General features: G+C 32.2%; 2 protein-coding genes across 2 annotated transcripts; one reads left to right on the top strand and one right to left on the bottom strand.

The window, feature by feature from the left end:
- The first annotated feature begins 1322 nt into the window (after window positions 1-1322).
- LOC108765863 (peripheral plasma membrane protein CASK) lies at window positions 1323-27763 on the top strand. The gene is made up of 7 exons (XM_018514732.1): window positions 1323-1603; window positions 16181-16293; window positions 18856-18961; window positions 19983-20060; window positions 22069-22244; window positions 26479-26550; window positions 27648-27763. The coding sequence occupies exons 1-7, from the start codon at window positions 1545-1547 to the stop codon at window positions 27761-27763; spliced, it is 720 nt and encodes a 239-aa protein (XP_018370234.1). The 5' UTR covers window positions 1323-1544.
- On the bottom strand, window positions 7528-9734 carry LOC108765892 (uncharacterized). Its single transcript, XM_018514769.1, has 3 exons — window positions 9658-9734; window positions 9095-9578; window positions 7528-8246 (listed from the first exon to the last, which is right to left on the bottom strand). Exons 1-3 carry the CDS (start codon window positions 9722-9724, stop codon window positions 7580-7582), a joined length of 1218 nt encoding a protein of 405 aa, XP_018370271.1. The 5' UTR covers window positions 9725-9734; the 3' UTR covers window positions 7528-7579.

Here is a 27763-nt window from a genome sequence, read left to right as displayed (position 1 = left end):
AATATATATCTTAATTATTCTACATAAAGGAGTAATTGTCACGAATATAAAGAGAGAAATATATTCCTCTGAAATTAAAAGAGAACAGCCGGTAAAGAGAGAGATAGAGAGAGAGAGAGAGGAAGAGAGAGAGTGTACCGATCGTGTCCTCGAAAGGACGGTAATATCCGACTAATCTGACTCGCGGAGGATCTGGCGAGTATCACCGTCCTGGAAGCGCGTGACACGTACTCGGCGAGCGAGCAATGAAGGAAGTAAAGAACGTGTTAAAGCGCAAAAGGTTGCGAAGCAAAGCAAAAGAGAGGTAGGCGCCACGCCCGCCCCACCATGCTACAGTTCTGTTCGCTGAGCGGGGGTGTCGGGGGGTGAAGGACTGGCAGCGGTCGGCGCAGTCGCCCGCCGCGTTTTATGCAACCAGTCTTGCTTCGGAGCGAGCGAGAATCCACTGCCCCGGCCTTTGACAGACGGGATAACGCGTGCAGTGTCATCGTTATTGTCCGTCGTCTCCTCCGTCCGTGCGTCGTGCGTACGTTAACGACTTCCCGTAACGTGCGTAACCCGTGCGGTTCTCCGGAGACAAAAGGGGACACCCTTTTATAACACGTATCTGACGTATCACGTAACCGGGCTTGAACGAATCCGGTACCCCACTGTGCTTTTGAGGCAGGTCACGACGGGGCCTATCTACGAGCCTGGCGTATAATATCGTATATCGCTACCGTCTGTTTTTCCGTGCTGACACTGCCGGCAAGGCAAGGCAAGGCAAGGCAAGGCAAGGCAAGGCAAGGCGAAGCGAGGCGAGGCGAGGCGAGACGAGAGCGAGTTGAGCTGAGCTGAGCCAAGCTGAGCGCGCGGCACGAAAGGTGACAAGGCGGGTGTCGGCGGTGTGTTCGCCCGATATTGTCTCGCTCCGCTCCGCGCAGAGGCAGAGCTGTGCGCCACACGTACGAATCACGATCGGGGCACCCCTGCAGTGGTACAGTGTTGGCTCGTGTCCGCCGACAGAGTGTCAGTGCGACGGCGGTCGGTGGTGTGCTGACACACGGGTGCATTATCCGCGGCTGTGTGTGCGTGCGTATGTGCGTGACGTGTGCGTAAAAGCGAGAGAGCGACGGGCCGGCGGTGAAGGTGGTGCAAGAGAGAGGGACGGGCGCGACAGCGATGCGGCCGTGAATCCTCGATACGTGGCTGCGTTCACGCCGCGTGTACTCCACACGACACGGATACAACGACAACAACGACAACGACGACGAGGACGACGAAGACGTCGACGACGGCGACGGCGGCGGCGACGACCACGACGACGACCACGACGACGACGACGACGACGACGACGATAACGACGACGTCGATCACGACGACGACGACGACGACGACGTTGTTGGTTAGGAAACGACTACGACCGGAGCGACAGAAAAAGGCGCGTACTTATAAAAGGCGCTCCGAATTATCACGCATTCACGTAACCGCGACGCGTCACCTGACGCGTGCAGGTTCCTAGCTCGGTCGACTCCTTCGACCTCCTCCTCTTCCTCGTCGTCACTATGGCGGACGACGAGGTTCTCTTCGACGATGTTTACGAGCTCTGCGAGATTATCGGCAAGTGAGTAACGAGAATCACACCAGGCAGGGTGAGAATGTGGGAGAGAGAGCGAGAGAGAGAGAGAGAGAGAGCGAAAGAGAAAGAGAGAGCGAGAGAGAATGAGAGAGAGAGAGCGCAAGAATCTGCGAGTTAGGGTGCAAGGAGGTGCTGCGCGAGAGAGAAAGCGCGATGCGATTGGATGAACGGCAGTGGGCGGAGGTTACTTTTGAACGTGTTGGTCGCGTGCGTCTTGTACGTGCATGCGTTCTTCCCGCGGCTGCGCGAATGTAACCTGCCGAACGGGGAAAATAATGCCCATATACGCGCACAAAGATCGCATCGCGTCGCATCGGTGTGACACGGAACGAGAGTGGGTAACGATGTGTAAGATTGGGGAAGGAGATGCGAGAGTCAAGTGAGGAAGACGAGTCAGGCGTCGTGTGTGCAAGTACTGCAAGTTCCTTCCGTTTGCCTCCCGTTTCCACCTTCGTCGAATTCCATCCGGTAATCCGACTCGTCACGCATGCTTACGGGCCCGAATAAAATTCAGTATCATTTTCCTGCTCATTCCTGTGCCTGTGCCGCAAAATAAATAGGTACGCTCTATATACTCGTAATTTGTTACCCGTCAATCGATACAGAGAATGATGTACCGATATCTCGTTAAGTATATTAATGGATTTCGTAAACGTCTGCTCCTTATCGTGAAATTAAAATTTTTTAACTCGAATCGATTTGTTTGTGAAAAGAATCCTTAAATTCTAGAGGGATAAGAATCAAATGTTTTCTAAATTCCTACACTTTCGAAAGATAAGAAAATGTGTTTTTAAATTCTAAAAAGATAAGACTCAAATGTGTAAATAATTAGATGGCTTGTTTTAATAAGATATTGACGAGTTCTCGTTATATCTCTTTTAAGGTAAACGGTTTACTCGACATATTGACAACAGTCCATTTGTCTGTCAAGTCTATCTGTCGATAAATCATTATCTGGAGCTTTACATGTTCATGGTTGACTTTTCCAATTAGCTCAAAAATCAAGATTACATCTGACTCCGAAAAAAACATGCAGAAGTGTTGAAAAATTATATCTTTTTATAAAAGCGAACAGAAAAAATAGATGATCGAAAAAGAAAAAAATTAAAAGATCCAATAAAAAGTATTTGAAGCTTAAACATTTTGAAAAACCTCGATTTTTTCAAGATTAATATATTGTAAAATAAATATCTATCATTTCTGTTCAGGAATCTAAGTTGAAGTTTTAAAAGAAAAGAAAAAGTTTTAAAAAGATTATATCCCCAGATTGATATAAAAAAAAGTAATAAGAAAATAGCCATAATTTTGCAAAGGAATTTTTATTTATTTACGAAAATTTTTCTGAACGATTAATGAACCAAACATAAATACATTATTTACTATTGTAACCAACATATATTAATGTCGAACAAAAATTAAATTTTTTACACAAAAAATACAGTAACTATTAACATACAAAAATGAATTCGTGTTGACGTATTTCTTATTAACGGAAAATTTACACGAAGAAGATTTAATTGAAGCTTCTAACGCGTAGTTCTCATATTATACTGCTGTGTTAGGAACGATCGATTTCGCCGAAACGGTTTATTTAATCTGCTGAAAGACTATAAGTTGAAAAGCAGAGATTGCTGTAACAGAAACGCAATTTCGTTTGTATCGAAAGCCAATACTTGATTTATCATTCAATTGGCTAACCTTCATGTCAAAATACTATACGCTATCAGCTGCGACTAAAATATCTGTCACAAAGGCGTAGGTTATTCGACGATCATCGACTTATGACTCAGATTTATTCTCTGCCCGTCTAAACTATTTATAACTTACAATTATAATGCTGCTATAAATGGTACGCAATTTATTATCTTCATTCGTTTACTTTTTGTATATGGCATTTTTCACTCATTTGTATTTATTTTTATTTATATGTTATATTTCTTTCTTTTTTATATATTTCGTGATTCTTCAAAATCAGCATGAGATTTTTAGATATTAATCGGACACCTTATAAATATATTGAAGTATATATATATATGTATATATGCATATAAATTAACTATAATACTCCTTTAAATTGCGTAATTTACTACTAATTATCTTTTATAAATTATTTTATATTTAAATAATTTTATAAAAGTCAATTAGTATTAATAGACTTTTATAAATTATTCAATATTTGAGAGAGGGTGACGTGAAATATCATCCTCTTTCGAAAGAGGAACATTTATATATGCCGCGATTTAATATAATTAAAAAGAGAAAGATTAGAGAAATCGTCGGTTAAACGTACATTTTTGCAGAATTAAAAGATCTTTGCCATACTTTTTAATGCTTTTATCAGCATAACGTTAGATATCGAATTTTTGTCTAATGCATTATCTTGATGTTATCAATATATTCTATTTTAAGTTCTGTCCTTGTATGCTAATGATAGATTTTCTCGTAAACTGAGAATTAACATATTATTCGGCACGCACTGTTAATAATATTTTTGCTGAAAGCTATTTATGGAGATATAATCAATCATACGATATTGTCACACACGATGTTATAATTCATTTATAAACTCGAAATCCTGTTAAATTAGCATCACATATTCTATCTCTATTATAACCATTGAAGATGCCAAACTCGTTAATTAAACCGTGTTTACAAATTGATCGATCGGTAGAAAATCTACAATAAATAGCTAATCTTTTAATATAGATCAGGAAAATATTTATTTTTCGAAAAATGAATAAATTATGAAATTATTAAAGCTCATAAATATTAATCAAATACGATAATGATTTGTTTTTGTTGTCAAACAAATTGGAAATTGATCAACTGCATATAACATTAATTTCTTACTATTTTCAACTGTGTAATTAAGTAGAAACGCTTTGTCGCGTAACAATTGGTGCAGAAACATTTCAATAGGGACAGTTTGAAGAGATCATCCTACATACATGTGTGGATCTCGTCAATTAAATTCAGCATGAGGTTATCGAGAAGTGGCGCATTCTTCGTTCGTTACAGTTAATTGAATTCGTACAGCCGACGCTCTTTTCTGCGTCAATTGAACTTAAATGGTGTAAGCTATAGTTGGGACAAATGGTTCTTTAAAAGTCGTTCCTTTCAATCGATTGCTATACAAATTTTGTTCCCTATTTAAAATATTACGAAGTAATACGCCTGGAACGATAATGATATTTTTTATTATTATACGTATATATATATTTTATTTCGTAGCCATCGAATTTAACTCCTCTAAAGTTTTCAACTTCGCAACTTTTATAATTGAATTTCCACTCAGCTAAATAAATATTTAATATGTTTCAACTTTTTCGTGGAACGTAACGGACCCATAAAAGACTGTGTACACAACATTTAATTATTTTGCAGTTGCTGCAAGCTTTGCAATTGAGTTTCTAAGTATATGCATCATCATGCGAATAATGTATATTATTCCTCGTAAAAGAGAAAAAATACTTCAAAGCTAAATAAAAATGTACAAACAGCTAAAAACACGAAGATAGAATTATTATTAATGTAGCACATTTGTTTCTTTATGGATATTATTAGATAATAAATAAGGATCAGTTGTATCGAGAGCTGTTGTGGAAATGGAAACGGACTTATCGAACAGAAGCCTTCGACACTTTTACCTCGGTGCTCCATCGCTTCGCTGGAGAGCGAAAGCACCGAGAAATCCCCAGAATGCTTCGACGGTTTTAAATCTCGATGCGGACATGTACAAGGCGAGATATACGAGAAGGCGTGCTCTGCTTTTACGATTCACGCCCTACTTTTTATTTGTTCGCAAACTCCCGAAAGGCCTTACGTGTGTTTGCGTTCTTTAAAGGGTAGAATAAACTCTTACCGTAATATTTGTCCTTGAACTTAATTATGCGAATCTAATTTTGAAAATAATTCAGAAAGGAAAATGGCATTTATATCACATATTAAAAAAAAATACATTAACGAATATTGAAATATGCTTTTATAGAGATTTAAAATAAATGAAAATTTGTTTTTTTTTTAATTTATTTGCTGCACATTTGGTATTTTACTTTTATGTTTGATTTTTACTTTGAATTTTAAAAGTGTTTGCCTTTATTTAGTACTCAAATATCGTATTTTATTTCAATGTATAATAGAGGTTGTTGTAATAAACAAATGTGTCATTCGACCCATCTCGAAATAAATTTTTTTTATTTTATAAAGTACGTTATTTTTTTTGTTATTTTTTTCTTGTTATAAAAATATTGGATATTTAAGAGTTTAAAACATTTTTATTATCGCAACTTTTCTTTGAGATATAATAATAAAAGGTAATGATTTTTTTATTTAATACGTTATTTATTCGTCGTAAAGATATATTATTGAGATAGCAATTTTCTGTGATTATTAATAAAACAACTTTAATAATATACATACAAAATAGATATAAACGCAGAATATAAATATATAAAATATGCATTTGTGGAATGATTTTCTACAAATATTTTGGACAAATATTTTCGATAAACATTATATTTAATATTTTTCAATAACATAATATTCTAATGAAATTCTGATTTGAAGAAAAAATCCACAAGGAAAAAAACTCTTATTCAAATGTGCTCACCGAGGTGCTCACTATTCTCTTTGTGAGTAATATCTTTTCTGCGAGGAACAAGTCTGTAAAATTGTGTCACAGATAATCGCTTCAAATTTTTAACCTTTTGAAATAAATTCTATTTTATGTCTTGGAGATAAAACTAGCTTGTCTTGAATTTACACAAAACGCGTGATATGTCAACATACAAGGTTCTTGTTTTAAAGCGTGATAATAATGCCTTTAGAGAAATTTATTTCAATAAAAATTCCTGCGTGACTGACTTTTGTCTATATATTACATCGTAATAATTCATTTGTACAATTTTCAAAACATTTTGATATGTTTTAATATCTAGTCAACTGATCATTGTGGACCAATATAGTTTTTTTCGCACCGATTTGGTTGGATTTTCTATTAAAAACTAAATTAATTTATTGGATGTCGATATCTTTTCATTTATATAACATTGAATATGTTTATCAATATTGTTCAATATTTTTTTGATAAATATTACTGTTTGCCGATCATAAAAAAATATTGCTGAATAAACAAAACTGGATAAATATACAATTAATATTATCTAAATATAAATACATTTTCGAAAACATATTCAAAAACTTGCTAACATCTGCATTAACTGTTACGAACGGATGTTGCCTTCCTGTTATCGACACCTCGCTCGTATCGAAGATAAAGTATCTGCTTAGTATGTTCAGTGAAGTATCGTTACACTTTGACTCATGGAGATGTGTGGTTAAAAAAACTTTGGTATTAAATATTATTCTATACTGTATAAATAATACAATATCGCAATGTGTTTGTTTCTATCATATGATACAAGCTTCTCGCCTTTTTATTTATATCATTTTAACAGATCTACTTTTAATTAATTCTAAATATACATTGAATGTTTTGATCATATAACTATTTATTTGTTGATATATATATTCATTAAAAAATTATGTTGTGCTAATCAAATTTTGACAAACAACACAATTTTTTAATGAAAAAGTAAGAAAGTTTTTGTTCATCACATATCAACAAAATAAATGATTATTAGTATTATTACGTATCAAACATTTCTCTCAGTATAAGTATATATCCATATACACATACATATATACATATACATATATAAATTTAGAAACGTCTATCTGTTATTATTTTATAAAATATGAATTTATAAAATTGTTTACGCATGAAATACCTAACGTTAGCTTTCATGCTCTTAATCTATTATTATTGATTTAATCGTAAAACCTTTGGCTTCTGTGCAAAAATCTAAACTTATATAAGAAATAATTTATTGCGGTTATCGATACCCTCTTGAAATACTGATGTGCCATACATAAAAGACGGAACTAAGTGATTCACTCGTGTCACATTAGAATATCAATCACATCGAGCAACGGCACAGCGGGCACCGCCTTTCGTAGATCAGCGACGCTGCAGGCATAAGAGATGCCTAACGTGATATTGCATGGTCTCCAGTTCAGCCATTTGATCCTTTCGCTGATATTTGTGCAAAGATATACGTCGTCTGTGACTAATGTGATGAACGGATCGTTGAGACCCACAAACGCCGTACCACGTTTGCTCAATGGATCGTAGATGACTTTCCAATAGAACTTGGGTACAGACATGACTGCGCCTTCGGCGAGATATACGGGTTGCTGTTTATTATGAATGTCTTCCATGGTCATCTGACCGTGCACTCCCGTGTAAACGTCGAGATCCAAACGGCGGCTGGCGGCGAAGCGTCTGACGCTGATCTCCAGGGAATTCCAATTACCAGCGTTAAAAGTCTGCCACTGAGGCGCGGTATTCAAGTACCAAAAGGTTGACCTCTGCTGGCTGCCGTAGACGAAATCCGCTTTGGCTACTATATGTCCGCGGGAAAGAAATTGCAGCGATTTCTTCAATCGTTCTTCAGCCAACTTGGTCGACTTCAGGATTCTGCCGAAGATATCTAACTGAGTTTCGAATTTATACAGATAGTCTATATTTATTCTGGGATAAAATTTTCCCGCTAGGAACTTGGGCGGTCTGAAACATACAATCAGTCGTATAAATGATTTTTTTTATTTAATGCAAGAGAAATTCCTTTGAACGACGCTTCGCAATTCTGCTGTAATTTACGAAGAAATTAAATTACATTATATATATATATATATATATATATATATATATAAGTATGGAAACATAATCATTCTATTGATAAATGGATGATTTTTCTGATTATCCAAATATTAATAAATATTAATGTATACAGTAAAAAACATTTTGTATTTGTATTGGAAACAATCCACTCAAGTCTGTTAAAATTTTTTGTTAAATTTTTAACACATTTGAGTGTTAATTTAACATGTAATGCTATTTAAATATTTTGTGTTAAATTGATGTTCAACATTTCTTAGTATCAAATAACACAATTTATGGGTAAATGACAAATATTACAAAACTAAAATGTTTTAAAACGTTAATTCTAAGATAAATAAATAAAATACATATTAACATATCATAAACGTTAATTGTACTGAAAAATATTCTTTTACAATTTGTTTATAAATTATGTCAATGTTATATATATTTATTGTGTTAATTTTTTTATATAATGCAATAATTGTGTTACTTTCTAATATATTCATCTTATGTTAAATCAACACAAAAATTTGAGTGGACCGTTTGGGATACGTCAAATGTGTTAAATTTAACACAAATTTTTCAACTGTGTTATTAATTTGAAATTAAACTATTTATATATTTAATTTATATATTTATATATATATTTAATTTGTTTCAACTTTTCTTAAAATTTGAACAATTATTTCATTCAAAGATCTTACAAAAGGAAAAACTGAATAAAGACTCGATCAGTTATTGCAAGACCTCACCTGGGATAGCCCCTTTGATAACTTTCGATCATTTTCGTCATCATGAACTTCGTGTAGTACGTCATATATGTCTTCTCGTCGCGGCATAATTCAATAGTGCGGATGAAGATGCCGTTCACGTTGAAACCAATCTCAATAGGGCTGTGTCTGCCGAAGCAAGGCGACGTGCTCGTATATTCAGCATGGTGCTCGGGATGAGATTTGCAAACTAGAGACGAGATATACTGGTGAACGCCTTTCACATCAAACACCTTATCTCTTATGCAAACTGCTTCGACCTCTTTGCCCCAACTTCTGTTTTGGAAGTAATTATTTTTGCCTGGGCATGCCAGATAAATGGAGTCACCCGCGGATATCCTGAGTGTCCCATCATCGTTATCCGGATACCAGATGGTCGCATTCTTGCCGACCTGTTTTAGGAGCAATGGTTCAGGCTCCTTAAGATCGCCAATTTTGTACTGTACAGATATTGTGCAGCTGATACCTAAAGTTCGTTAATGTGACGATAAAACCAATTTCGTGAACGTTTGACGATAAAATTGTAAAATAAACAGATGGTTTACCAGTGCTAATTGGGCTAGCAATTGCCCAAATGATATGACACGCAAGAAACGGAATGACCACCAACATGTTTGAATGATTGCACATGGTCAACTACAACGCATTTGTTACTCTCGTTTATTTTATACTAGTCGATTAATGATAAATTCCTGTAAAAGATAATATACATCAATAAGAGATAATCTTGAACAAAATGTTGATTTGACTATCAGTAGACCTGTAAGATAACTTACAAGTCACGTTTCCTTCCATAAAGACGTTGTTGAGATGTGAATGCCAGATAAAACTTTTGGATAAAAAGTAGGAAAAAAATTAATATCTGTGTCAATTTAAGAAATATTTGTCATGAAGCAATGCATGCGTATGAATAATGATAAAAATATCATCTTCTTTTCTTCGTACTTAGTTTCTTGAGATTTTATACGATTTTAATAAGAGTTAAGAGAAAAAAAAAGAAAAAATTATATCAAAAAGCAATCTACTAGATACCTAATGTTTAATATTTTTTAATTGTTATAATATTGGCTCGGGGAAAAAGTTTCTTCATATTAAAAAAATTTTTTTTACAAAAGTTTTTCATTTGTTGCAAAATTTTCGTTACAATTATATCATTCGCTAGAGTAAAATTTCAGCTTTAAGAATTTGTTTTTAAAATTGCGGTATGATGATTTTTATCAGAGTTATGAGCAATCAAAGTCAGAATGCTCCTTTACTTAACTCGCAAATAATTCAGGAACAAAAAAATCATAGGAACATTAAAAATAAATGATTTTGTAGGGAAAGTTTCAAGCTTTCACGATAGGTCAAAAGTTTTCGTAAATTTTTTAGGCACGTGAGAGACTCCCAAAGTGAAAAGAAAATTTTTCATCTTTTTCAGCTCGTAGTTTTTTAAATGTAAAAATTACCAAATTCACAGAAATTCAAAAAATATAGTAGCCTTTCGAAAGCAGAGATTTCAAGCTTTAAAACCCTTTTTTTTTTTAATTTAAATTTCATTCATTTTTGACAAAGATATTGCATGTACAATTTTGAATTAAAAAATACGAAGAAACTTTTTCCCTGACAATATTATTCATATTATTAAACATATTATTAAACAAACATTTTTGAACAACTGAAATTCAAGATAACAATTACTAATCTAAAGTGTTTTATCTGGTAAATTTTTTTTTCAAAATTAAAAAATATGGAAAGTAATAGAAATTAACTGTCATATTGCTTCTCATCGCATTGAATGTGTTAATATATTCTATATAAAAAGTTATTACATATCATACCAATTTAACGAAAAAAGGGATAAGAATAAAATATTTAAATTATGGAAAGTAATAGAAATTAACTGTCATATTGCTTCTCATCGCATTGAATGTTTTAATATATTCTATACAAAAAGTTATTACATATCATACCAATTTAACGAAAAAAGGGATAAGAATAAAATATTTAAATTTATAAAAGTAATAAATTTTAAACTAATAGTTGGAAAGAAGGATCGAAAAATACTGATGATCACATTACATGAGGGACATACAATTTAAGAGATTTGCCATATAAAGCTTTAACGTAAAAGAAATAAAAAATTGATTAATTTTTACAAATCTATATTGAAATTTACAATAGCATGTGAATATATGATATATTATGACATTGTTAGCTCTTTTTAAGAATATAAAAATGTCTCCCTTTACTTATGGTGTATTCAACTAAAAACCATTTTTAAAGTTTCAAAATATTCAGCATTTATATTATCATAAATAATATACGTAACGTTGATCATTAGTTTTACTATTGCAAAATCTAGCTACAAGCAATAAATGACTCGCAGTGGTAATATATAGAGGAAGAGAACACGTAATATCTGCACGACGGCGCGGCTTAAGTTTAACAGAGCCATCGAGGTAGACGAGTAACTGCAGTATTTATATACTGCGTTTCGGTTAGCCGTAGCATATATGATTTGTACGTGTTGATAAGAGTAACTACAGAGAAATTGTGTATGGAGTAAGAGCGACTAAATAGTCTGATGAGGATTGTCGACATAAAAGGGAGTATTTCAGCGGGTTAAACGAACCTTTCTGAATGCTTCTGTTCTAGCTCTGGAAACGTTATTTATTCCTGACTTTCACTAACAATCCTATTTAGTGGTTTCAATTTCCCATCCCTCTCTTTTCCTTGTAGTTGGGCATAGCTATTACGTCTACGTGCCTCCAATACCGCGAAAATGAACGAGGTATAGAGATAGAATGTTAATGTCGAGCAAACGTATATCTTCATGATGTAGTTCGGTATCGAATGCAGCTTCTGCATCCATAAACAAGTGTCCAATTACGGTAGATCTGAAATTCCTCGAAGAGAAAAGCTTGTTTATTAACCGAATGTTTAAAAACCTCTTATAATATATTAATGTTCGCGACTTATTTCAAGTAAAAGATATCGTAGAAAAGTAGTCATATATAATTACAAAATGGATTATAAGACGTGGCATTATTACACATCTATATATCCGGTAAAGTTACTAATCTAATGTATAAAATGTATGCGCTTACTTTATGACTATGCTATATAAAAATCTTATTGACAATGAGAGAGATAAATATTTATTTCTCGAAATAAATCAATTATAAAAAAACAGTTAAAGATATAAAGGAAAAATATTGATATAACATATTTTTTATTTCCAATATTTTATTTCACAGTATGTATAAGTCGCACATACTTGATTGCACAACGTACAAATTTCTTGATTAATGAACTTATAGATTATAAATTAGCAATTTGAATGCAACATTTTAATTATATTCAATGATGTTATGTTCGGTTAAGTTATACTTTAGTGTGAACAACATGCTATCCTAGCAGATTTACTTAACAATTTAAGCGTATATCGATTTGATGTCGTAATGACCGTTTTGAAAAGCAGAATTCTGCATGAAACTTGAACGCTTGTATCAGTGATGTCTACCCTTCAATGTAACTTGTTAACGACAAAAGCCAAAGTTCAATTACGATCGATTTGAAGTTTAATTTACAATGACCAGAAGGTTAAATAGAGTCATATTTGATGATACGGTGGGAACTAGTACACTAGTAATCTGTACCTATGAACGCTCTTTGAATGAAGTTTTATTTTTATATATAATATCGAATTAACTTAATTAAGAAGATATTTGATAAAATTTTTGTAAAATTTTTGACGACGCAACTCAATTCGTCATTTGTGTTTACTTCATTATACAGATTATTAAAAGAATTCTTAAGAATATGAAGTCATATATGGCATATCTGTCTAAATACATGTATGTAGAAATAAAAAAAAAAGAAATCTCGCATATGAATTCCTTTTCAAGCGGAAAATTGATTTTGAATTTAGGTCGCAGTAATGTTTGACCTCTTCTGGAAACTGACACGAGAAGTCAATAGCTTTTCATAAAAGGCGGATTACGCTTTCGTGCGAATTGCTTTATGAAGGCCTTAAGGCACTCAAGAGCCGTCTTGCAAGAGAGCTTTTAACAACGAAAAACGGAGGATGATGTATTTAGTAACTCGTTCGCGAGTATATATCGTAGATGACGACCTATACATGTATGTGTATAGAATTTACATAAGCATGTTTTTAAAAGACTGCATTACGTTGTTTATTTTATCTTGAGATTGTATAAAAAAAATGCAATAAGTTGAAAGCTTTTTAAATGCACGATATACATCCATAATAATATAATCTTTATTAAAAAAGATATGAATATATAAACATGCAAATACAAAATGAAAAATTTATATGATATTATTTCATCTTACGTTAAAAACAGTTTATAGCTGAACATAAATATTTAATTTTTATGACTTTGAGTGGGAACTTTATCAATTTCTTACTTTCTATCTATTATTATATGTAAATACATCACTACATTAAATATCTAAAAGAATAATAAATACAATACATTCACGCTATCGATCGAACATAAATAAATGATTTCAGACATATACAATAATTTATTTTTATTTATTTTATAATTTTTATTATAAATAACATTTCAATTATTCGTTAAATTATTGATTATAACATTTTTATTAAATGTGTCCGGTATTATATATTATATATTACGATTTATTATTATGAAAACATACAGAATATTTAAAATATTAATATAATATTAATAGAAAAGTTATTATATTAATAGTTTGATAATAATGAAATAAATTTACAAAATAAAAAATTAATTTATGACGTGCTAAATTCTGGCGATTTAATTTTAAAGAATTATGAAATTAAAAAAATATTAATTACACTAATTATTGCTTCAATAATTAATAATTGACTAGTTATTGCCAGCTAGTTATTATTTCAATAACAAATATCTCTATATGGCTTGATAATCGAATTGATAAAACTGTACAAAATAAAGAAAATCCAGGCTGAGATTCTATTTTCGGCAATAAGTCCTTTGTAATATTTTAAGATGCTTATTAGCAATATATATATTAGCATTATTATTAAATTAACAATCAATGTAATTTGCGATATTATTTTTAGCTTCAGTTTATGAGTGCGTTTTAAGCCTGACAAATTGAATTGGCGAGTTTTACAGAACTGAAAAATGTATTAAAGTATATGTATACACATTACCAAGCATCAAAATTGCTTCGACCAAAAATAGGATTTTTATTTGATTTATTTTTATTGGTCTAATTTTCACTTATAATCTAAAAATTATACTCTTACATTTTATGAACAAATCGCTAGTCTTTAAATATTGTAGTTACATAGACGTCTGAAAATAATAGCCCATTTATATCGACCGATTACGTATCTAATAAAAAATAATGTAGCTATTTGAACATCGAAACAAAAATAATACAGAAAGAAAATTGAAAGTACTTACGGCGTTTCAAAATAAACGAAGCGTATTACTATGCAAGTATAAACAAAACACAAACGAGATTTTGTGCGATTTATTTCACTATTGGAACAATTTATGTAAGTTAGATATGATGGTGCATCATTATCATGCAAACCGCAAGGATAGATGCTTGTGTGAAATGCTATACGCACGACATTCTCCATTGTGGGTTTTCACGAATTCCATGAATGCATGCGTGGTTATCATTCGATGGATAACCGAGACCGCTATCGAGTTTAACCCTTAAATACAGAACTGATCATATGCCCTACTCATGCACACACAGACGCCTGTCTCAGATAGATTATCTTCTTTATATGGTACTATATATCCAACAGTATACAACATCAATATCTGGAAATTTGATCTATCAATAACCGTGTATGTGTGTGTGCGTGTGTTTTCCTGTGTGTGTAGAATGTGTTTTACTCTGTGTATATACTGTGTGTTGCTATGTGTTTATGATTTAAAAATAAACATCCAGATATTTTAAATATAAACATGAAATATTTCGTTCTTGTTGCTTCTAATCTATTAGAATTGATATTGAATGTTTTTATTTTAAGCTATTGGCATTTGTCACGATATTAATTTATTTTTATATCAAATCTATGAAAAGAAATAAATCGGTAAAGATAGCGGCTGTCAGCTATTTTTTTTAACAGTGTAGCTATCAATGCTTTTAAGAAATAATTATACTTTATTGGAATATTGTTTGTTATTGTTTGTTTCACATATTATAAGGAAAGTAAGTACAATGGATTTAAAATATAAAAGCGTTTTATATTTAGCAACGAAAAATTTTATATTTATTAATACTACAAATATCTTATTACATCAAAATTATGAATTTATATTAGAATTATTACTAAAACATTTTACCATTTTCTGATCTTACGAGATTTCAATATTTCAACGAACTATGACCTTATTGATTATATTGACATTTCCCTCTTTTCTAGATTTTCTTATATTAATGTAAAAAGCCCTGTAAAATTTACATGTAGATATAAAATGTGCAGATGCAAAATTAGTATATGCATGCGTAAGAAAAATGGAGAGTCACAGCGCACGCGACATTTAAAAATGGCGTTAGGTCACCAGAAGGACGTAACCTTGGTCTATAAAGTGATGTCAAAGAAATCTCAAGATATTAATCCTTTAATACCGGAACTTCATTTTACAAAATGTCCTTAAACTTCAACATTCGTTGAAATTTGTTAATATCCAAATACATAATTTTTACAGTTATTTTATACTTATACTTGTATTTATAATATTTTATTTTTATATCTATATTTTAATTTTAGTCGATTCTGCAATTATATTTTGTAAACGAAAGAGTAAATTAAAATTTAAACTAACTATTTAAAGAACTAAGGTCTCTATTACTTAATTATGCGCGGCATTACGAAAAATTGAAAACGTATAGAAAACTTTTTCTAATAAAATCCATTACTCTTTTCAAGTATATTTTGCAGGTATTAAATATTAGGTATTTAGTAGTTTGCGTTTATTGGAGTAAGCTTTTTATCCGATTTCCTAGTCATCAGACAATGTGCATAATTCGTACTCAACAACCATGCTGCGAGTATAATTATTATTGTTGACGCCCGCATTGTTGCAGAGGACCATTCAGCGTCGTTCGGAAATGCATTCACCGTCACACCGGGCAAATTTTTGCCGTAAAAATCGTTGATGTGGCGAAATTCACCTCTAGTCCTGGGCTCAGTACTGCGGGTGAGTATACATATTGTATAAGAATGACGTAGGTACACACACAAAGAAGATAAAGAAATATCCGGAGGTGTTTCTTCCCGATTTCGAGTTTCTCACGTTTGAGCAGTTTAATAAAAAGCGCAGATTTTTCATGCATTATGTATAATGTACATTTAAACATCGAGCAGTCAATTGAAGTTGATAAATATATTTAATAAAATATCTCTCCGAAACTTTAAAATATCAGATAAAATATTTTCGAGAAACAAGAGTATAGATATTTTTATAACATTAAGAGGTCATTTTGAGATACATGACTTTTGTAATCTGCGATCAATATTGAGGTGCTTTAATTTGGCACATTTTAATTTGAAAATGCTTTAATTAGTAACATTGCTTTTATATATTTTATAATTCTTGTAATATTCGGACACACACACACACACACACACACACACACACAGAAACAAATAAATCGATTTAAATTTTACTGAGTTATTTCTCCATTACACAAAGAGTCCATTACACAAAATAGTCTCTCATGTATTGAACTGTTTTATACATTCAAGTTTATCCAAATAAAGGGGAGACCATTCCTATCGATTTGTAAATACCCTTCCATTAATTTCTATCGTGTTTTCGAAGCAAGGCTATACTTCCCTATCCGTCCACCTACTGACAACATACGCTGCTTTCCCCAATGCTACCGACTGACTAAACATAGGTTCGAGTTGTGAATCGACGCAAACGCCATTGTGCAATTGAATGGAAAGGCGGACCATTGTCGCCGCGCACATTTTTCGGGGATTTAACCCAACGTCGACAGGTCTAAATGAAATATACGAGGAGAATGCATTGTTTAAAAACCAGTTTTTTCTAATAAAGCGCCTTTTTTCCGGAAATGAGAGTAATATTTAATTTTTGCTGATAGCAGGAAACTGGTGAACCAGGTGTGAACATACTATGAGCTCACTAACAGATAGGCCATAGCTGAGCAGAGAAAACGACTCTGGAACGATATTTTTCATGTAATTTCTAAATTCCCTATAGCATTACTGCAATAAATCAGAAAAAAGAGACTAAAAACATCTCCCATAAATGCATCATATGTATATTAATAATGAAACAGATGTTCATTTAAGGTACCATATGGAATCTCTTCGGGATTATATGGACTTCACGTGGAAATATTCGGAAACATATGCGAACAGAGTATAATATTTCGTTCCTATTCGTGAAACATAATTTTGCGTATGAAGCAAGATGTTTCATTTCGCTAGATGTCGTAAAATATTAGTTTTCTTGTTCACTCTTTGTTGTCATTTTTTTCCCTCTTTTTTTATGATTACTTTCTTTCTCATTTCCATCATACATATTACTTGATCAAAGTTAAGATTAAATATTTAAATATTTTAATTATTTGATATTACATTTTTTGCTAAATTATATTTACTAACAATATCTAAAAATTTTTTAATTAGAAATTAAACCGTATTACCGAACTAATTTGCAAATAGAAAGTACAATTTTATTCTTTAGTTTTAGATGAAGTTTATATTAATGAGATTTTAATTTAGTACTTAGTTGCAAAGATATTTAATTACGAAGTTGTAAAATAGCTGCATGTATAATTTAGTGATAAGTTTTGCAAGAGTTCATATTGCTGTTTTTATTAATCGAACAATTTATCAATGGAAGATTCATTGATGAATTTCGTTGTTCTTTACATTTATATGCGTCAAAATTTTATAATTTACTAATTTGAAATTAATTAACTTACTTTTAGAGAAATGTATTAAATTATTTAAAACATGTAATTTGTTAAATAATTTTTATGTTGTTTTACAAGTTCGCACACTAAATGTTTTAATGTTATTAAATAAGTCTTTGTTTAAAATTATTGCAAATAGTTTTTTATTTTTTTTATGGTAAAATTTTTTTTTATACGACTAAAAGATATAAGCTATTCCGTTGCAGTCGATTTTAGTTTTGTTATTCGTAACTTTGACTACAGATTTCATTGCAGTTGAATGCAGATACGGCATCGAAATTGACTAATAAAAACTGGGAAACGAAGTTTTTTCACATTCAATCCAGATTCAGTATCTATAGTTTCGTTTAACTAGAATAAGATTAAAATTATCTATTCTGATTTTATAGGCATCTATATACAAAGTATTTATTTTCTTTAAATTTTTCGATATAAATAGATTATGATAGAAAATTTACATAATTTTATACATTCGCGTAAAGTAATATAATTTGTATAATAATATTAATTTCTTGTATAAGTTGACAATACTGAAATTTTAGTTTATGATAATACACACACGTGTATGCATTTTACAAATAAAGTATGTTTTTATTAAAAAATTTTTTGACATTATTTCTTGTTATAAATCTTTAAAAATCTCAAAGTTTTTGACATTTTCGTAACAAAATGGATTGCGTTAAGAATCTCTCTAGTAAAGCAAAATTTGTTTAAAACAATTTGAACCATGTTTAGTCAGTGATTTTAATCTCCATGATGTATAATGCGTGAAAGCCACCTGCTGCGTTAAATCTACGTTTCATATGTTTTAGATTTGAAACGAGAAGCTACAATATGCCATATGTTGAAACATCCACATATTGTGGAACTCCTCGAAACTTACAGCTCCGAGGGCATGCTATACATGGTATTTGAATAGTAAGTATGCAAAAACGTATATATTTTATATTTTGAGAAACATATTTCTTTATTTAGCTCATCAACAAATTTAATTGTAATTTGACAAAAACAAATTGATAGAAACAAACTTATTCTACTTAATGTGCAACATTTATCTAATTACAATATTTTATCTAATAATAAATTTAGATACAGTAACCTCTAGTCTTACAAAATTAAAACTGTAAAAAATAACTATATAAACTATTATAGTTATATTCTTTCAATCATGAACTTTCAACGAGTCTTTTTTTAGAAATGCAACTTTTCGAAAGGCGTCAATCTCGTCCTTTATATGCCAACAAGTCTACTCTCTCATTTTCCTACTTACTACCTCGTAATTACTACCTTCAGGCTAATGAAACGTTATGCTTGTAACATATGAAATGGGAAAGCATTACGTTCGAAAATGAGAGACTCGGCAAAATAAATACGTGCATGACGTTTCCTTAACGGCTCTATCTTTACTCAGGAAAAGCACGTTTTCCATTTAGTTGTTTGCTATCTATTATAACGTTCTACTATAGTTCGCTATAATTGGATACACACATCCGAGGTGCTCTCGAAATAATCTACGCTATCGGATAAGATAGCTATGGTTTTTAATAGACTCGGTGCTCAAGGCGTTTTTAACGAGACTATTTAAATAATATGACACTCAACCACACTTCGTTATTTCCTTTAGTTTAATGGGATATTATTTATGTCATAAAAAATTCTTATTCAATGACAACATTATCAATATGACACGATTAGATATACAAATATCATTTTAATCAATAATTTTATGTGAATTAATTAAGCGTTGTGAATGTTATGTTATATTTGATCATAATCGATATACATGCAGATAAATAAGTATCAATTAAATAATTTAAAAATGATTCATGAATAATTAAAACAAATAGGAATCAAAGAACAAGAAAAATATTCAAATTAAAACGGATCCATTTACCGCATCACCGGATATTCCTATTTCAATATTCCATTTCTTTTTCAGTATGGACGGCTCTGATTTATGCTTCGAGGTCGTAAGACGAGCAACTGCTGGATTCGTATACAGTGAAGCAGTTGCAAGGTAAGAAATTCATTATATCTATCATCGCGCAATGAGCACACTGTGCGAACGTCGCGAATCCACAGCAGACAGTATATCCATTTAAACATTATCCGCTAAAGCTAAGACATCGTTTACTTTGGATGTAGTACGATACGCTGGCATTATGTCGCATGAATACATAATATTCTGTATTGTTCCGTCCTAAAATTTCCAGGAGCTTCAGCCAATAGTGGCTATATTAAATTTATCTTTTATTACTCATATTTTTTCAAAACAATTCAGACATGTAAAAAATATCTGAAAGATTTGTAGAGTATTGTTCTCATTGAAATACAATTACCGCATAATAACATCTAGATTTAATATGGTGCTCCTATACGATGAAAATTACTTTAATCTGTTTATTAATCTTGTTAAGGCGATACCTTCAAGATGAAAGAAATTTGATAAATTAATTGTTTTCATCGAGTCACTTGGAACTTGGAGTACTGAAACGTGATTACCTTTTGTATGTTACACTCGATATAATGCAAACGGATTCTCTCTCTCGAGTCTCCCTGGAGCGTAATAAATCTCTGTCTCGATAAATCCTTGACTGCGATCCATTACATTCGCTATACTCGTTCATGTCACGCTTGAAATAACAGTAGTCTTCACCTCGAGAGGATCCTATTAAAACTGTTCACAAATATGTCTTATATTTTTGACACTGAAGAATTATTAGATAATAAGTCATGTTTAATATAGTATCTCTGATAGAAACTACTAAATATTAGTCTTCACCTCGAGAGGATCCTATTAAAACTGTTCACAAATATGTCTTATATTTTTGACACTATGAAGAATTATTAGATAATAAGTCATGTTTAATATAGTATCTCTGATAGAAACTACTAAATGATATCTGATTATAAAAGAAAGATATACATTGCAAATCATTTTCATGCGTTTAAGTACTTAGCAAATACCTATGTATTCCCCCAGGATTAGATATGATATGTAATCTCGATGATATAAATTACACACGAAATAATACCTGATCATAAGAGGAATATATACATTTTAAACCGTTTTCACATGTTTAAATATACTTAGGAAATATCTATACATATATATTTTCTATATTTAAACGTATAGATATTTTATATCTATATATTCCCCCAGGCTCAGATATAAATCATCCTTTTCAAATCTTTACTTTCTTTTGTCTGAAAAACATGCTTTTTTGTTGTTCAAATTTCTCAGAATCAAAGACTTTATATTAATATTACATATCAGATTCACAAACGTTATATATTCACTGCATATAGATATCTTACATTACAACGCGCTCAAAAGATCGATCTCAAAGTCTTTGATTGATATGGTAAAATTACAATGAACATAGTGTAGTAAATAACTGCCTTGTTTTTGTCTGTGCAGTATTTCATATTTTGCATCGTCTTCTGGCAGTACACTGTGCCATCAATATCTTGTTTTTATTTTAGACCGTATTTCCTTTTTGCATACTTTGTAAAAAATACTAGTGATAATGTCAAGAGTCAGTTAGAAAGGGTTTTATACCGTATACAACTGCATGAAGAATGTTACTCCAAAACGTATATTTATCTATTAATTAAATTTAAGTAACATGATTTTGATCCTTCCGTTTGATGTGGTTTTATTTAATAACTCACAAATACAATTAAAAATAACATTGTTAATATAGTTTATTACGTTTACTTGTTTATAACATAAATAAATTTGAAATTTGGATTTGTATGTATATTATCTAGTATCTTGGCTCTTTATTTATTGAATGAATTTATTAAAACTTCGTGTCATAAAATCACTACATGCTGTAACGAGGCATGCCTTAATCGCTGTATTTAAATTCTCAAAAAGAACTGGTTCTCTCTCACGCTCAAATGCTTCTCCCGTGCGGCCTTCGCTATTGTTCTCGGCTGAGGGCGTACTTTCGTGACGTGTTCAGGGAGAGGTATGGTGTTAACGCCGGTACCTAAGAAAACTGCATTTTCTTTTGCAGTCACTACATGCGACAGATCCTCGAAGCATTGCGTTACTGCCATGAGAATGACATTATTCATCGTGACCTGAAGCCGCAGTGCGCCCTCCTGGCTGGCAAGGAAAATTCCGCCCCGGTGAAGCTGCGCGGTTTCGGCGTTGCCGTGCAACTCCCGACCTCGCAATCTAATGGCGTTGGTATGTTCATACCTTCTTCTAATTCACTTATGTTTTCTTTACGCGATCTATTTTACATGGCGTAGAGATTCACATCGAAAGTCGTGCGACCTCAGCTCTGGGATGCCCGACCTCCATTATTAATGATTCTCTATCAACTTCCAACAAAGTTCTATATACGTGACATATACGACCATTATCATATAAAAATAACTCTATTAGTTTGAAAAATGGCTTTAAGCCAGCGTCTATTAAATATACGTACCTTTTAAATTTAGTTAAATAAAAAAAATTCGGAAAAAAGTTGTAAGTAAAGTTTTAATGTTGAAAATTAATTTCGAAAATATTGAGTTTAATGTTTAAGATATTGAACGCGATTACAAAATAATTACAATACAGTTTTGATAAAATAATAATTTTTAATTTTTATAAATTAATTTTTTATCCGTTTTTTTTTATTTCTATTTTTTCAATAAATATTAATTGTCATATCGAAATTTAATTAAATTTAAACTGCTTGAAAATATTGATTGCATCTGAAAATCTCTTCATTTTTTATAAAAATATCAAATCTGTAATTTCTTACGTAGAGTAGAATTTTCTAGATGCTTGAGAAATACTTGCATGTCTTACTTATTATAATAAAATATTTTTATATTAATGAAAATAACATGAGTAAGGTATATAACATTATTACTGTCATAGTTGAAGAAAGTCAACTTTGTAAAATTAATTTTCGCAAAGTTTGCTTGTACATTTTGAATTAGTTTGCTCAAAATATCTCATCGACAAAAAATATTATTTCGAGAGATTTTTTTGTTATTCCAATATGTTGAAAAGACATATCGATCAAGTCATGGTAACAAAAACATCACTTGAAACGTCACTTGAACTGAAGTATAAAATCGTCGAGACGTAAAAGAGAATTTACTTGGGCTATGCAAATGCCCCAAACACTTTATATTTCCTTCTATTCCGTGACATAGTTCACGAGAGCTGACGTCGTGCTGCTTTTAGCGCGACAGCATTAAAATTACTAAATTTTTCATAATATTTTTAAGTGGTGTCGGCGCTAGGCGAGAAGCGAAAATAGGACAACATTGACGTTATTAAGAACGATGAATAGGGAGATTACATCTCGAAATATTCATAACTTTATTGCCTCGTGATTAATAGCTTTCATAGACAGCAATACGATGGCTTTTCTACAATCATTCATAATATAACAAAATTTTACTTAATAGAACTTTTTACAAATATCACAATATATATGTATATTTAAATGCTGTGTAAATTGTGTATATGTAAATTGTGATATTTTATAAGAAAATATAAATTTAAAAATAAATCTTCTCTAAAATTTCACCTGACCTGGCGCCAATACTACTTATATTTAGCAAAATGTGCGCTGACGTAAATTATATTTACGCGTAATATAATTATACGCTTATTCCATCTGCAAACTGGCTGAGAGGCACTATTCAATGCTCATACATCTATATTATCGAGACTCTATATATCTAGGTATTTATGTCTATTTTGCTGGTATACACGAAGTGAAATACGTCATCAGATGATACATTAATTTTACATTAATTATTTAAACTTTTTTAACGTTAATCGAGTTAAGCTCATGTATATACAAGTGTATGTACATACAATGAATTTTGCGTCACAGCAAATTATTCGACACGTTCCTTAAACATGAAAATACATTTAGGATCCACAAATTTATGATTAAACTGTTTAATCATATATGTATTTGTGATAATTTATTAACTTTTTATATTATATAGAAAGTTTTTTAAATATAATAATACATTTCTATTCAGTACCTTTATAAAGTTTTATTTTTTTATGTTGAAAAAGCTTTTATGTGTAAAATTAAATATGTATAAATAATATATAATTTTGGAATAATACCTTTAATTCAAGTTAAGTGATTGCATTATGCATACATTCCAACTAAATTATTATTTATAAGCGTTATACAATTTATATACGCTTAACCTATTTTCGCGTAGCGATCTCTTTCGCATTAATATTTTTTGAAGGCTAGTGGACTATAAAAGATCAAGGCTATCTCACAACGAGAACATCGTTAGTCCAAAAATCCAATATTATTACACCAAAGTGTTAAAAAAATTTATTGATACAGGATATCGTTGATTTTATTTTATTACGAGAGAAAGTGGTAGATTTTGTAAAGTCATTTACGCTTTAATTATCTATTTATATCTACATTTATCATTGAAGGGGTTTACATGTCTCTGTCTAAGAAGTTAATTTTATATTGCCGACCTGTTGGTATTCAACCGAATTCATTATGACTAATTCAAACGAGTGTCATTTAACTGTGCTGCTTCTTTTTCATTTATAGCACTATAAAGAGTTTTCAAATATTCAGTGGCAAAAGGCAAAACATATCCCCAGATATATGGCATTATTGCCGGGGATGTGTGTCAACGCATCTTTGACTCAAGGTTGATTAAGTTTTTGTGGAATAAATTATAATTATTATCTCCTGGGGAAAGTTCTTTTTACATGTTACAATGTACGACATCATTTCCAATTAAGATCTGACTTAATAACCCTCACAACGCAGTGCGATAGTAATATTAACGGTCGAATGAGGGCAAAAAAATCTATAAAAAGTGCATTGAATATTGCCTCCTCAGAGTTTGTAATTCAAATTTTTATCTTTTTTCTATTCTTTTTCCTTTTTTTCGTACCGATACAATGTGTTCCTGGCTCTCATCAAGCGTCACTTCAAAGACACTCGGTGTTTTTGTATCGTCTCTCTTTTGAATGCCCTACTCTGCGATTATTGGCTGGCTTGGTCGATGATTGGCAAATCACATTCAAAAAATTTCTCGGTGTTCAATGTGCACAATGCAACAGCTTTTATCGGATTTCTTCCCTATTGACGATCGTGATGCTCTCTTCTCTGATCAGCCGTAATCGATTGATGTCTATGCATTTTTTTTTATAATCTTTCGCTGCTTCGATATCGCATGGTTCCATTTGTAGATGCTCTTGTTGTTAGCGACACTTGTAGATATTCTAGACTGTACTGCTACGTCTTGGACTAATTTTAGACTTCCTTTGCGTGATCAGCGCAATTATTGTTGTCGTGCGTCTCCAAGTGATTTATTTCATTAGTAGCCATGCGATATTAAAGAAGCGTTTTCAATTATGAAGAAAATTAGGAAATCATCTTTCGCCATCCTGCATAATTACGTTATGTTAATGCTGACAATCGATATTGGAATCGCATTATCGATTTTATAATAGCACCAGCATCGCGTTACATCGTATCGCCGTTAAGAGCTGTTGATAGAACACACGTTATCCGTTGATTTCTTACTTTCGTTCTACTTATTTTATACTTAATATTTAATCAGGGTTAACATTTAATCGAAGTTAGAGGGTTAATAATAGCATGGCATTATCAAAAAGGACATAGAACAACACAATGAATGAATAAATAACGATAAAATAACAGTATTGCTATTCTCATTTGTATTTAAAGAACTTAACACCGAAATATTGCCATAAAAACAATATAATGATAACGTTTGTCACTAATATAGTATGACACGTAACACTGTATACACTTTTATATGACGAGGCGCAGAATAAAGTGGTTCCCGCCGATCGATAATAGAATTCAATACCGATAAGAACTTTTGTCGGGGTTAATTGCCCATTCGTTCCGCTAAGACGTTACGATATTATACCAAGTCAGATATTAATCTCTCCTCCAACTCCCACGGCTGTCGTCTCTGATCTTCCCAGTTCGAAACTAATTTGGCATTCTGTGAGAGTAAACCGATGGCGTTCCAAATACATAGGCCGGAGATTGACTGGAAAACCGTCGTGTAAACTGGGACGCGCAACTTTTTATATACGAGTTTCGCAAAACAAGACTACGCTCGCCGCGCTGGGATTACGAATCGACTTAAACAAAAAGTTTCCGACAGCATGATTAAATACGCATAACGTTGCTGCGCGACGTCTCTCCCTTAACGCTCCATCATGCTTATTTCTCACATATAGCTAATGTTTCATTCGCTCGACTCTTTGTGACTTGAATTCGCGCGCGATATCGTGCATGTAGAGAGTAATGCGAAAAAATAAGCGCAAGTATATCGATGAGAGTTTTCCGCGGATTGCATTATGCAGCGACAGCGCGAGAAAAACACGTCGTCTGATTATACCTTGATAACGTGAAATTTGGTTTGAATGAATACAGCATGTTACACGACCGAGTATCGGCAGTGTCTGAGCCCAAAGGGGCAGCTCTACTTGAAGGCCGACAGCGAGGGTAAGCCTGATCTAACCTTTAATCATTACTTCCGCAGGAGCCTTGTCTCATCACGCCACATAAATATATATATATATATATACATATATATATATATTACACGTACACACCTATCACATCCACACATATTGTATTATGCTACATTTTCACCCATTCCGTGTACTCCTTTATCACTATCACGTCACTGTACTCTAGAAGCTGCCACCGCTTGCTTGCTTGCTTTACGAGTTCGAATATTCACTTTGACTTGGCTAACTCATTAATATATATATGACTTGGCTAATATATATATTTGACGTATTAACATATTAAGTAATATATTATTTAATATTTTAATATGTATATGCACACTTATTTTTTTCTCGGATGTGTCTGGTTTACAAATTTGTTGAAGAATGTCATTCTCGGATTGTATACAACAGTTCTTATTGGGCTTCGCTGATATTGTCTTCAGCAATACGTATGTCTGAAGCGAAATTCAGAACATGTATGAGAATGAGAATTTAAATTTTTGTGATAATTTTTGTGTCTTATTGAAATAAAAATTAAGAATGATAATTGTGCATCTATAAGTGTGATATCTATTTTTCATATGTTTTTCGAACGCTAGGATGATCACCACAAAATCGTTGGAAATATAGGCGATTAATCCGAGATTTGTCGTACATTTTACGTAAGATTATAAAACGAACGAATTAAAGCAAGCTGTTCGATAGTCTCTATACAGATTTTGTACTAACAGGATCATACGCAGATTTACCGTACAATACAAGTAAACTTATACAAACGTCGCGGAGATATGCCAAGCTCGACATTTTACATACCAATAGACGCACACACACACCACCAGAGAATTGTCTTGATTGAATTGTGTTGATCGGCTTAAGGCCAATGAATCTGTCTCCTTTGATCCGCGCGAGAGTTCCCTAAATAAATACAACGGCAACTTAACAGCCGCAGCCAGGTCGGTCTTCCTCCAGCGGCGTTGATGATAAAGAGCACCTTATCATCCGTGAAACCGTTAGTAAATCGCGCACAGCGCGAAATTATCGTGACGATAACAATCCTTCTCCTTTCTCTCTGTGTTCTTTCGATAGGCCTGATCTCTTCGAGCTGCAATTTCCCTTTTGAGGACCTGACCGACGCCGAGGATTCGCTCGTGAGCGACACGGAGGACAATATCGGTATCCACATGCCTGCCACATCTACATAA

Source organism: Trachymyrmex cornetzi, unplaced genomic scaffold (assembly GCF_001594075.2).
Source record: "Trachymyrmex cornetzi isolate Tcor2-1 unplaced genomic scaffold, Tcor1.1 scaffold56, whole genome shotgun sequence".
Taxonomy (NCBI): domain Eukaryota; kingdom Metazoa; phylum Arthropoda; class Insecta; order Hymenoptera; family Formicidae; genus Trachymyrmex; species Trachymyrmex cornetzi.
Note: the sequence above shows the minus strand (reverse complement) of the source record. Positions and strands in the feature narration are given on the sequence as shown.

Bases quoted from the DNA above. Each gene is read 5' to 3' on its own strand.
- LOC108765892 (XM_018514769.1), bottom strand. From the start codon at position 9,724: ATGTTGGTGGTCATTCCGTTTCTTGCGTGTCATATCATTTGGGCAATT. The intron at 9,579-9,657 runs GTAAACCATCTG...AACGAACTTTAG, and splicing joins TGCTAGCCCAATTAGCACTG to GTATCAGCTGCACAATATCT. The intron at 8,247-9,094 runs GTGAGGTCTTGC...TGTATGTTTCAG, and splicing joins TATCAAAGGGGCTATCCCAG to ACCGCCCAAGTTCCTAGCGG.
- LOC108765863 (XM_018514732.1), top strand. From the start codon at position 1,545: ATGGCGGACGACGAGGTTCTCTTCGACGATGTTTACGAGCTCTGCGAG. The intron at 1,604-16,180 runs GTGAGTAACGAG...GCATTGTTGCAG, and splicing joins CTCTGCGAGATTATCGGCAA to AGGACCATTCAGCGTCGTTC. The intron at 16,294-18,855 runs GTGAGTATACAT...CATATGTTTTAG, and splicing joins TCCTGGGCTCAGTACTGCGG to ATTTGAAACGAGAAGCTACA.